This window comes from Cariama cristata, unplaced genomic scaffold, assembly GCF_000690535.1.
Source record: "Cariama cristata isolate BGI_N322 unplaced genomic scaffold, ASM69053v1 scaffold44185, whole genome shotgun sequence".
In the NCBI taxonomy this organism is placed as follows: domain Eukaryota; kingdom Metazoa; phylum Chordata; class Aves; order Cariamiformes; family Cariamidae; genus Cariama; species Cariama cristata.
In genome coordinates, this window is record NW_009618936.1 from 11,148 (window position 1) to 22,957 (window position 11,810).

At 49.9% G+C, this 11,810-nt stretch overlaps 1 protein-coding gene across 1 annotated transcript in view; it reads left to right on the forward strand.

Moving 5' to 3' along the window:
- The window catches only part of LOC104162331 (potassium/sodium hyperpolarization-activated cyclic nucleotide-gated channel 4-like), a gene marked incomplete at its 5' end in the record, with an annotated part of 1,562 nt that extends 179 nt beyond the window's left edge, over positions 1-1,383 (forward strand). Inside the window, 1 exon segment of the mRNA XM_009701040.1 lies at positions 1-1,383. This exon segment is cut by the window's left edge and continues 179 nt beyond it. Within this exon segment, the coding sequence (XP_009699342.1) occupies positions 1-1,383 (1,383 nt within the window).
- Between the last annotated feature and the right edge of the window lie 10,427 nt (positions 1,384-11,810).

Genomic DNA, 11,810 nt, shown 5'->3' on the forward strand with positions numbered 1-11,810 from the left:
TGAGTCCCCCTAACCCGGCCCCCCTTGAAAGCTCCACCAGCCACCACTTCTGTCGCTATAGCTCTGACCCACCACCCACGCCTCCCAACAGCCATCTTCCGTCCTCCGGTGTCTGTCTTGGGTTCCTTGGGACAGCAATCCAACCAGACTCCAAGGCAGCTGAAAAGGCTTCAGTCTCTAATCCCATCAACTGGTCCTTCTGCTGTTGGCTCTCCCTCCAGTACTCCATCCCAGCTGCATACACCAGGAGCAGAAACTCCTTCCTCCTCTTCCTTCCACATCCAGCAGCTCGCAGGATACTCAGCTGCCGCCGGCTTAGGCCAGTTCCAGGTGGGATCCCCTCCAGGTGGCTCAAGCCAGCCAGGTTTGAGCAGTGCATCCTCAGTGGGACTGAGCCAGTTCCAACACGCACCTTCTGGATCACCCTTAGGTACAGCTCAGCCCATGCAGCAGCAGCAGCAGCAGCAGCCGCCAGCCCTTTCCAGCAGTGGATTTGGGCACTTCCAGCAAGCCACAGCGAGCTCTCCATCAACATCACTCACTCAGCTCTCATCAAACTCACCCCCTAATCTTCTCAACCAGTTCCAGCCCACCACAAGACCACTGCAGGGGGGACAGTTACAGCAGCTCTCGGGCAGTGGGACTTTGGGGGGAATGAATCACTTCCAACCCCCTCCTTCTTCCAGCTCTCCATCCTCCAGCCTAAGCCAGCTGGCACAGGCCTCTGGTGGGCCGTCCTCAGGCCTGTGCCAAACACATCCAAGTGCATTAGGATCTTTAACTGGAACCATAGCCCAGCTCCACCAAGAACGGCCACCTTTTGCCTCCATGTCTCCACTACAACAGTCTGGTGTTGCCTCTCCCTGTTATACCCCTTCTGGCCTTAGTCCTCCTAGTCAGAGCCCAGTGGCAACAAGAACTTTTCAGTGTGGCCCTTCTGGGGCCTCAGGCTCTCATGGATCTCTGCTCCTGCCTCAGACCGCCAGCCCACCTCCGCAGATCCTGCAGTCCAAGGGCACGCCGCCTGTGCCACCGGGACGTCTGAACCAGGACATCAAGTTGATTTCTGCTTCCCAGCCATCTTTGCCCCAAGAGCTGGCTCAGACACTGAGCCAAAGTTCTCCTCATTCCTCTAGAGAATCTGTTTCCAGCTTCTCTCCTTTTCCTGGTGGAGGGACTGGACTTCTTGGGAAGCCTTGTAGCTCAATTCCTGGGCGTGTGACTTTGCCACGTCAGATGTCCTCAGGTTCTTTACCACATCCGCTGGTGTTTGGGGCCAGCACTGCAGGCGCTGCTTCTCTGACTGCTGGTGGGCGGAAAGAATCCGTAGTGCTCACAGGGGATCTGGAACCTGTCAGATCCAAACTGCCCTCCAATTTGTGAGGACTCCTTCTGAGAGCTGGGTATGTCAGCCGTGCAATTCAGTTCCTGATTAGACTTTCATGAATCATTTTTTCCTTTTTTTTCCCCGGCCACCCTTTTTTCTCCATTTCTTTTGTTTAGGTTTAACTGTGATGAGAAACAAACAAAAGAACACATGAAAACCAACAAAAAAGAAGATAACCAGGTATTCTTAGAGCTATAGATTTTTGGTCACTTGATTTTATAGAATATTTTAATACATGGAACAAAAGGATATGAGCAAATTTAATCCAACGAGGTAACGCACAGACAAGGCGTGTGCCTGAGCTGGAACATATGAATGATCAGCCATAGAAGCCACCAAAAAAGGTTTTCCTGTTGAGACAAAGATCCGAGGTTGACGTGGGCCATAAAAGGGAATGTCAGGTTAGGCCTGTAGCTGGTGCTTTTAGAGGAGCTCTGGTTGGCCTCAGCTTTGCATTGCTTTGCACCAGCTGTGAACCTGGCCTGCAGCACATAGTTATGGGGGGACGTGGATGGCTCACTGTGCACATCAGAAACATCAGAAACTTTCACTTCCTCCCAGGTTTCTCCTGCGATCAGCAGGTTGCAGAGGAAGCAAGAAGAGAGAGGAGTTTCATTAATGCAGTCCCCTCTAGGGATTTCAGAAGGGCTGAGTTTTTGTTTGGACTCCATCTGAAGAAGATAAGGGTGAACAGGAGATGGACGGGCCTGACTTCAGATGCTTGTCTCTTTCTTATTCCACTGATGCTCTAGTGAGAACAAGAAGCAATCCCTTGTAAGTCACAAGTAGGGCAGTGAATATCCCCTCTGTATTTTTGTAGGCGTCATGGATGTGGGTTGTAGGAGAAGTCCTGCCTCTGTGCCAGCATGCCAGGCAGCTGGCCTCAACCAGCAGAAGAGCCCAAGCTTCAACCTCTCCGTGGTTTGGAAAGCCTGTGTGCTGCCTTCCAGGTTGGGGCATGCAAAGCAAGGGAAGGGCTGAAGAAAGAGGCAGCACTTTAACCTTCCCTCTCTCATTTTAATGTCTCAGTGTCCATGGGCTCACTGCTTAGAAGAGAACTGGGTAGAAAAAGATTGAAAAGTGGAGTGCAGTCACCTCAGCCCTCTTCCTCCTTAGCCCAGGCGAGTTTGAGGCACCGAGGGCAATACTGGTGCCCAGCCAAGAATCCTCCAGATTTGCAACTATGTTTATACCATTAAACCAGATTAGAACAGAAATTTGGCCAGCCATGGTCCACGCTTTTCCTCTGATGGGGGAATTGAAATCGTTTGCTTGATTTCACCAGCAATAACAGCCTGCACCTGATTGGCTTTGGTCTCACCCTGCAGTTGCAGCATCACTGGACAGATCTGGGGCCTGGCAGGCACCTCGAGCTGGATTTTTTTGGGCTCCCCTGATTTAAGGCAGTCAGAGTGGGATAAAGACAGTAAGGGGCCATTGGGTGCACACAGCACTGAGAAGCTACAGCCTTTACCTCTAGAGCAAATGTTTCCTTTTCTTTTACTTTGATCCTTTCTTTCTCTTTTGTTTTTCCTTAGGCCAAGAGGTGTCTCCGGCCACCTCACTGTAAAGAGTCAGGTGCTCAACTTTTCTAACACTTGTTAGAAACAGGTGTCCAGCTTCCCTCTGTTTCCAGCTATCATGGGGTCCCTCCAGCCCTCAGAGGGAAAGCAGGACTTCATGCAGCAGTGCCAAAAACCTTACTATTATCACAGTAACGATACAGGTCCATACAACTCCCTCTCTTACCTCCTCCGACCCCCAACTCTCTCCCAAAACACTGGCTGACAGTTGTTTTTTATACCGAATTGTTTGCAAAACTCTTGACTTGTGCCTGTATCTTGAATGTTGCTGCAAGCATTCCTGGGCACTCCTGCTTCAACGTGCTTTGGTGGCTCAGAATTCAGATGTAATCAGCTTTGGTCTTCCTTAAAGGGTCAGGGGAACTCTAGAAATGTTTTTTTTCTACTAGCTACATACAACTATATATGTGTGAGCGTGTGTGGTGGGAGGGGTGCGTGTGTGTGTGTGTGTGTGTATAGATTTTAGATATATGTCTATATATACACACATGTTTTTATATATAGTATACAGTTATACACATATGTAGTCTATTTATGCACATGTGTAAGCACGCGCACACACACACACACATATTTATATATATATATATATATCTCCTAGTTTTAAAATACATGTCCATTTTGACGCTCTGGTAGGACTGATTGGCAGGTGATAATTATAATATATAGATCCTGCTTTTCCAAATATGTACAGGTTTGTCTTGAAACAGAATCAGTTCACAGAATTGAAACAGACTCACAGACCCTCTCATATTTTCATAGGTATGAGGCAGTTCCTAGAAGGAAGACTCACAATATCCTTTTAAGTTTTCTGTTTGTTTTAGCAATCTTTTTTTCTCCATATGCTAGAGGGCCCCTAGAATGAGCATCTCAAGAGGTTGGGAACTAAGCTGTTTGGGTCTGGGGTATCTAATATAAGCAGGTGGGAAAGGTCTTCAGCCCAGCAATGCCAAGCCCTCATGGGTGACTGTCCTGTGACTGCTGCATCGGTACTTGAATCTCAACAACCCCTGTGGACACTCAGACAAATGGAGGTGCACAGAAACACCCTGAGGGCTGTCTCTGGTAGACGTGTGTTCCATCCGCCAGTCTGGTGAACATCCTTCTTCGGTTGGGTTCCTCTGCTTTGTTTTTCACGGGGATATTGTTTGATTTTCCAGTTCTTAGCAGTGCAGTAGCCAATATTGAGTTATTCTGACTGGACCCCAGTCAACACTAGGCTTGTCTCAGTAGGTGGAACTATATTTATTATTATTGTTATTTTTGGTTTTATTTTGGGGGAAGGGAGGGAAGAGTTCTAGGGGTGGGGTTTGCAATATAAAACACACAATAAAAACCTTAGTAAATAAAAATGTGAAAAACCCATCCCTCTGACTTGCTGTCTGCTTTAAGTGTTGAAATTCAGGCAACATGAGATAAGGTTTAAAGAAAAAAAACTTGAGTGGCATTTCAGTCCTCTCTTTCCTGTTGAACAGAGAAGATGCAGGGTTTTGTCTCACTTCCTGCCTGTATTTTCCTGATGTCTTTAGAGCTTTAGTAGTGTCTTTACCTGCTGCCACATCTCCACTTCACACGTTCTTGTAAGGGGTCCATATTAAGGCATTGACAGAAAAAGTTTAAAACTTTAGCCTACACTTGAATTTTTAACAGTACAAAAGAGAAATCTCGTAGTTGTTTTGCAAATGTGTGTATGAAAATCCTTCACATTAATGGCAGACATGGAAACCCTGGCTGACTTTGTGATCCTCGGACAAGAGCCTAAGGAGCCCTACCACAGGATACGGATGTTAACAACTTGGAATAGGGACTATTGCAGAAAGCAGACAAAAAATGCGAGAAATGAAGTAGCCGTTTTGAGGTCTCAGACAGCTGGATGATGATGCCAAGGTCGGGACCTGATGTATTTTAGGAAGGTAAAACTAGCCTCAACTCTTAGCTTTCATTTCACTCCTGTGATACCCTCTTTGAATCTTTGTCCAAACCCACTCTAGGAAGTATGCACAAAATTGACAATTTGGGTCAGTAGGTCACACGGGAGCTGTATGGCCTCATGCCCTTTCTTCATAGCCAAGAAAATGTAGGGGAAAGCAGCCCAGCTGCTGAAGCGTGTCCTACAGCCTGTGGCGGCAAGATGTAGCTGGATACCATCCTCCCTGCTCCCTCTCCTGCAACCAATGGCTATCAAGAGCCTCACCGCACCTCCCTGCAGTGCCTCACCTCTGCCTTGCTGACAGTCTCATATCCATTTTTCTTTCTCTGAAATCTCATATGCTTTGTACCTTCTTAGCTAATGGTTGCATTTAGCCCTCTGACATTTTGCCCAACCTCTGAAAGACTTGGAATTTGCTAACATGTCAACAGTTTGTCTTTCCTTCTGAGATAAGAACAAGGTCCAGGACCTTCTTTACCAGGACTCCCAATGCGAGAGATGGCAAAAAAACCAAACAAACAAACAGAAAAAAAGGAGCCCCGGGGCCATGAATGGAATCAGTATTTTGCAAAGAAGGATGCACAGACGCACACATACTCCCACTGACACAGGTCTCTGACCAAGCAGGATGCTCCTTTTCTCTTCCCTCCCGCTTCTGATGGTACAGGAAAATGGGAGACCCTGTCGGTCTCTCTCCGTCAATTCTCTGACCTCATCTGGTTGTAAATGAGCAGAGCTGATGAGGAAACAGTAAACCAAACTTTTTAATCAGAAAATGCCATTCCCTTGAAACCAGATGGCTCTGCCCTGGTGCGTCAGTTGTCCTGGAGTTTCAGTGAGGGAAGTTCAGGCAGTAAAATGAATGTTTGGTCTTTCAAAATGAATGTCTGGGCCAGGCTTTTTTATTTTACATGCCATTACTATTACAGAGGAAACTAGGATTGTGAGTCAGTCCTGCCTAATCAGATTTTTTTTTTTTAAATTCTGTTTCACAGAATATTTGTAAACTGTCAATGTTTTCATGCTGTAATAGAACAAAATCCTATTTTTTGGCTGTTAAACCTTGCTGTGAAACCTGCCTTTTGTTCTCCATGAATAGGTAGCAGGGTTTCAAGACACAGCCCCAGGCCACGAGTTGCAGGAGGATGGGCGGCATTACACCAGGAGGATCTCATGCCCTTCCTGAGGGCAGAGCAGATCACAGTGACATAACAACCATGAGGTTCTCATGACAAGCATGATACCAGAGGAGTCATGACAGGGCTTAGCTAATGGAGTCTGATCTTTACTTCACCCAGTGCATTTCAACACAACTAGTAGCCACATCTGTGCTCTAGGCCATTGTGGATCAGGATGGCACAGACAGCTTTTCCCTGACCAAAAGCCCTGGCTCCGCTTGCCGGAGAAGCCAGAAGAGGAAAAAGCCCCATCAGTTGTACAAAAGCACACTTGGAAGGCCCTGACTGTTTTAGTACATGTGTGGATGCCTCCTTATCTTACTGAAAGGACTTCTGGGATTTCATGACACTTGTACACCGGCTGCCAGGAGTAAGCCGTTCAGCTACCAGAGCCAAGTCACCCTCCTATCAACGGGGTGGTTCCTCCACCTCCTGAGCACTACTGCCTCCCCTGCAGTGCCTTCTGATGGCCCAGCCTGCAGATGTCAGGGCTCAGAGTGGAAAAAAGGGAAGATCACCAGCTCTTCTGATTCTCCCTTTCCCCAGTTGCAGCTTGGCCAGTTAGGAGTTCAAGCCTTGTCTTGGGAAACTGTCCCAGACTGGCTGCCCTCCCCTTTCACCCTCCCTCATAGAGAAGAGCAAACAGTCTCTGATTATGGGAGAGAGGCAGGAGCTCCCAAACTCACGCCTCTTGGACCCTGTGAGAGGTTTTGGGGTGTTGGAGACAACAGAACAGACCTATTCCTGGCAATGCTTTCCTGCAGGCACTGGGAGTGTCTGATTCCCTGCACCAGCCAGCCTTAGACTGGAAGGAAAGTGATGCCAGAGCTGCAGTGAGAAGCAGGCTGAGGCTCAGCTCTTGGAAATGAGGTTTTTTTTTCTTTCTTCCTCTTTGCAAACTCACTGAGCTGTTTGGACTAGCAAGGTGATGAGGCTCATTGAGCACAAAATGGTGGAGTGCTGTGTGGACAGCAGCCTGGCAGGACCCTCAGCAAACTTCTTCACTCAGCATTGTCCTCCAATCACAACCACTGTAAGAGACACCTTGCAACATCTCTGATGTGTCTCTGGGAAGCCTGGCACTGGGGATGGGGTTGTGCGTGCCCTGGCTGAGTCTTTTTTTATCACCTCTGCAAAGTCAGGGATCTTGTAGCACTGGGCACAGGACCAGTGAGCTCAGAGGAGGCAAGAGGTACCCTACAAGGTACTCTGGTGACTGCCCAAAAGGAAAAAAGGGATTTGCACCTTTCTCCTCCGTGCTAGGGGAGACATTACTAAGTTAGGAACCATCACTTTAAAGGAATCAATACATCATAGTGTGTATTTTATTTAAAAATAAAGAAAACCAGACACCGATGACAGCTTTCACTCACTCACTCCACCCAGCCCAAGGGGCCAAGCTTGTACCTGCCAGCCCAAAGCACTGGTATGGCAGTGGGACATGAGCTGAAAATTGTGTGAGCCAGACTGTGCATCCCTGTTGTTCGGTGGACGAGGATCACTTTGGGGTGTGGAAAGGAAGATAGGCACAAGGCAATGCCTCCATTCATGTGCAAACCACAGCACGTAAGAAGCGAATGAGAAAGTTGCTCTAGGCTGGGCACAGCTTGTGCAGGGTCACCCACTGCTCCTCCTCCACCTCCAGGCAGAAGCGGGAGGAAATAGTGTCCAGGCAAAGAGGTGACATCTCACTGCTTACACCCTTGTAGGATGGCAGAGGACTTTTCCAACCCTTTGCGGATACCCTGCTGCCGAAGCTGGAGCAGGTTGCCCATGTGAGCTGCTCTGCAGCCACCTCCAGCCAGACTGCCTGTCACACCACATGTCACTGCAGGGAACATGAGGGACTGAAGGGGCCCCAGAACCTCCCTGTGGGACATGGTGAGGGAACAGGTGATGGGGTGGACAGAAATCTTTCCAGCCCAGCCCATCTCTGCCAGCAGGCCATGTACCTCAGTGGGACAAGGGTGCAGAACAGGAATACAGACCCCCTGGGGGAGGCACCAGGGTGGGAGCAAAGTCCTGCAGCTGAGGCAGCTGGAGCCCAGGGAGGGAAAGGAGAGGGGCCAGAGCTGGCTTCTCGACAGCCCTGGCAGTGAGGTGCTGGGGTTCATGCTTGGACTGAAAGGTTGACCAGGAGTTTCTGCTTCCTCTAGGCCAGGGCAGTGTTACAGCTTCACCGGTGGTGACCTGGAGACAGCAGCTGCTGGCACCAGCATGAGCCCAGCACTTGATGAGGCAGGATCTTTCCCCTTGAAGGTAATTCTCCCTGCCCAGCATTGGTGGGTGGCAGCCACCTCTCCAAGCCCCTGAAAGGTTCAGCTGGGGCATCAGTACCATGTGGGAAGGGAGGAAAGACGCCAGCCCATGCCAGGACCCTGGGAGCTCAGTGCCAATGTGCTGCTCCAGTGCTTACCCCCTCTGCCAGACAGTGCTGGAGATGAGCTGGACCAGGGTGAAGGCTGTACATGGTAAAAGCCCAGGAACTGGGATGTACTAGCATAAACAAGCAGTCCATTTGGGCTTGTGGCACTTTAACGCCATAGACTCCCTCCCCATCCACCATTACCCCCTTGCAGACAGTATCCCACCCCTCCATCCCTGGCTGAGGTGACCGACTGGTGGCCTGTGAGTAGGGATGTGGGTGGCCCTTTCCCACTACTAAACTAAAGCTGGGCTCAATAATTCCCCTCAGCAGTGAGGAAGAGAAGCAGGGCAGGGAAAGATGCAGTTTGGGTTTGCCCTCAGGAGTTGGAGGTGGTTTTGCAGCTGCTTTTCATCAGCCGTGCAGTTCCTTGGTCACATTTCTCCCTTTCCTCACACAGAGAAATGCTCAGTTTGCGATGCCAGCTTTTGTGTGTGCATGTGGCCCCTCAGCCAGGGTGTGACCGGCAGCCAGTTTGGTTTCTAAGCTCAAGCCTACACTCAAAAATCTGCAGAAATTAAATCAAGCTGCTTAGGCACATTGTGAGCAATACTGTCCCCTCCCTGCTCCCCGCCCTGCAGATACATAGGCTTGGCTGAACAGTGCTTTTCTGGCAGGAGGGGACAAACTGGAGTATCTGGGACACACCAAGGTCCTGGTCCCCAGTCACAGTTGAGCATCACCTATTTTTCAACACAGATCATCAGTGCTGAAGTCTGAGGTCCCAAGTGTTTTCCCTGTTTAAGACATTGGGCTGGGAGGCCTCGCTGGACATGCACAATGACCCTGTACATGAGCTGTCTGCCATCAATCAGTGCCGCTCTCCTTGACAACCCTGCCAACAGCACCTCAGTGAAGCTGTAGGGGAGCTGAGGGTCTGGCCTGCCCAGGGCTGTGCTGTGATCAGAGCCAGCACAGTGCTGGGGCCTTTCCAATGTCCCCAGCCCTGGCCTGGCACTGTCCCTGCCTGTCTCTGCTCCCGGCAATCCGAGGGGACTGCTGTCTGGATTGGCAAGGTGTCTTCAAACAAATCCTCTTGCTGCCTGCCTTCTCCCTGTCGATAAAAGGGGGGTGAATTTTAATGCATGAGTATATGAACACTGGTTTTTGTCACATCATTTGCAAAGACCTCAGGCATTTTGTCTCACTAATTCCAGCACACGGAGCCTGTGCCTAAGCCCCGCTTTGACTTTAGGCTCTGATTTTAATGGAGCTGAATATGATGCCATCTACTATTGGCAAATTAAGGGAAGAAAATCCTAACTTGGTTCTGCCACTTCCAGTTGCAGGAAAGTAGATTGATTTTCTTTTAAGAAGGCATTGCAAACCAGCTGCCTTTCAGCTTCCAGCTACCAGCTGACCCTAATCACCAGTAATGACTGTTCTGCTCAAGTCCACCTTTTAGTAGGCACCTGATTAGAAAAGGCATTGACTGAAGTCTCTCAGAAAAAGTAGACGCTCTTTTGTTTTAATGGAGGAGAAACAACAGCTTGATAGGTTAAAATGGGAGCTGTAGCCCAGAAAACACCGAGCCCTTTGCAGGGCTTCTACTGAGTGACCTCCTGTTGGCATAGGCACTGCAGGACCCAGCTCTCCTGCCCTGTGCACGGAGCTGGACACCTCCTCCAGAAATCGCCCCACCAAGGCAGCCACGCTGTGTGTGCCCTGCCCTGCGAGAAGGGAAGGGGAAGGGAAGGGAAGGGGAAGGGGAGTGGGCACTGCCTGAAGCTGTCCTGCAGTGCTAGGCAGGAAGGTGTTAACAGCATCTCCCAGTGCCACATGTCTAAACGCCTTCCCCTCTCTGGGAAGCTGCTCTCCCTGACTGTGCTGCAAATTAGAGAGCTCTTCAGGGTCATTTTTCCCCTCTTCCCTTTTATTTTTTGTTTCTATACAACCACTTTCTTCAGCTGTGATGGGAACGGCTGGGGCTCGCCCACATAGGGCTTACAGCAGCCTCCCTGGGGGAGCACACGTGCTCTCCTCCTCCAGCTCTGTTGGAGAGAGGGTGCAGGGCTGGTGGGGGTGGCCCAAGGGGAGGCATGGCCAGCTGCCCTCCCCAGACCCGGTGCTGGCTCTCAAGTGTCCTGTCCACCTGCACTGGCTGCCTGCTGTGGCCAAAGGATGCTGTCATCTCTGGCCTTGTGCATGCCCATCACTGTCAGTTCCTCTCTGCAGCGGCTCAGTGCTGACACGTTGCTCTGCCACACTGTGTGGGCCACCACAGCCCCTGGGGTGGCTCACCAGAGAGCGGGGGAGCTGGAGATGGGAGCTGCTCTTTGCTGTTGCTGATGCTCCAGTTGGCCCAGCTGCCTCACCATCCTGGAAACAGCCACCTGGGAGAAGGGAGCTCACCCCACCACCCAGCATGGGGTGAGGGGTACAGCACATTCTGGTGCTGCTGGAGTAAACCCACCAGAGTCAGAAGGGCCTAGCAGATTTGGGAGTGACTTCTTGCTTTTAGTGGAGGAGGAAAGATGGAGGACAGGACTTCAGTGCTGCTCCTTTGTAAGCATTTCTGCTTCCCTCTCCAGAAGCAGCCTAAATGTATTGCCAGGAACATGGGACGCCTGGCCAGCCTGGGATGGGAGAGGCACTGTGTTGGGGGGAAGGACATTGCTGGCCTGAACCACATCTGCACCTCATGGATGCACTGCCAGGCAGGAACAGTGTCCCTGATGGATTATTAACCTTTCCCTGGTGCCTCAGGCCCCTCTCGCAGTTCACGGTTTGTGGCAAAGATTTAATGCCAGGACAACTTGATATTTCATGTCACTGTGAGCCTTGTGCTCCTGGAAAGGCTGAGGCAACTGAGGACATACATACTTATCTCTGGAAAGATGCTTCATGTATAGCTTTTAATCAATCAACTATACCATGAAGACTCAAGCTTTGGAAGAAGGGACAAGCAACTCAGGAAGAGTACAAAGATGTTGTCAGGGCATGCAGAGAGAAAATTAGACAGGGAAAAGCCCAACTAGAACTCACTTTGGCCACCATCATAAAAGATAACAAAAAATGTTTTTACAAATAACAATTGTTTTTACAAATAACAATTAACAACAAAAGGAGGACCAAAGAGAATCTCCCCCCTTTACTGGATGAGGAGGGGAACGTTGCCAGCAAGGATGAGGAAAAGGCAGAGGTACTTAATGCCGCCTTTGCCTCAGTCTTTAATAGCCAGACCAGTTATCCTCAGGGCAGCCAACCCTCTGAGCTGGATGATAGGGGTGGGGAACAAAAAAATCCCCCCGTTATCCAGGAGGAAGCAGTTAGTGATCTGCTGCTCCACCTAGACATGAACAAGTCT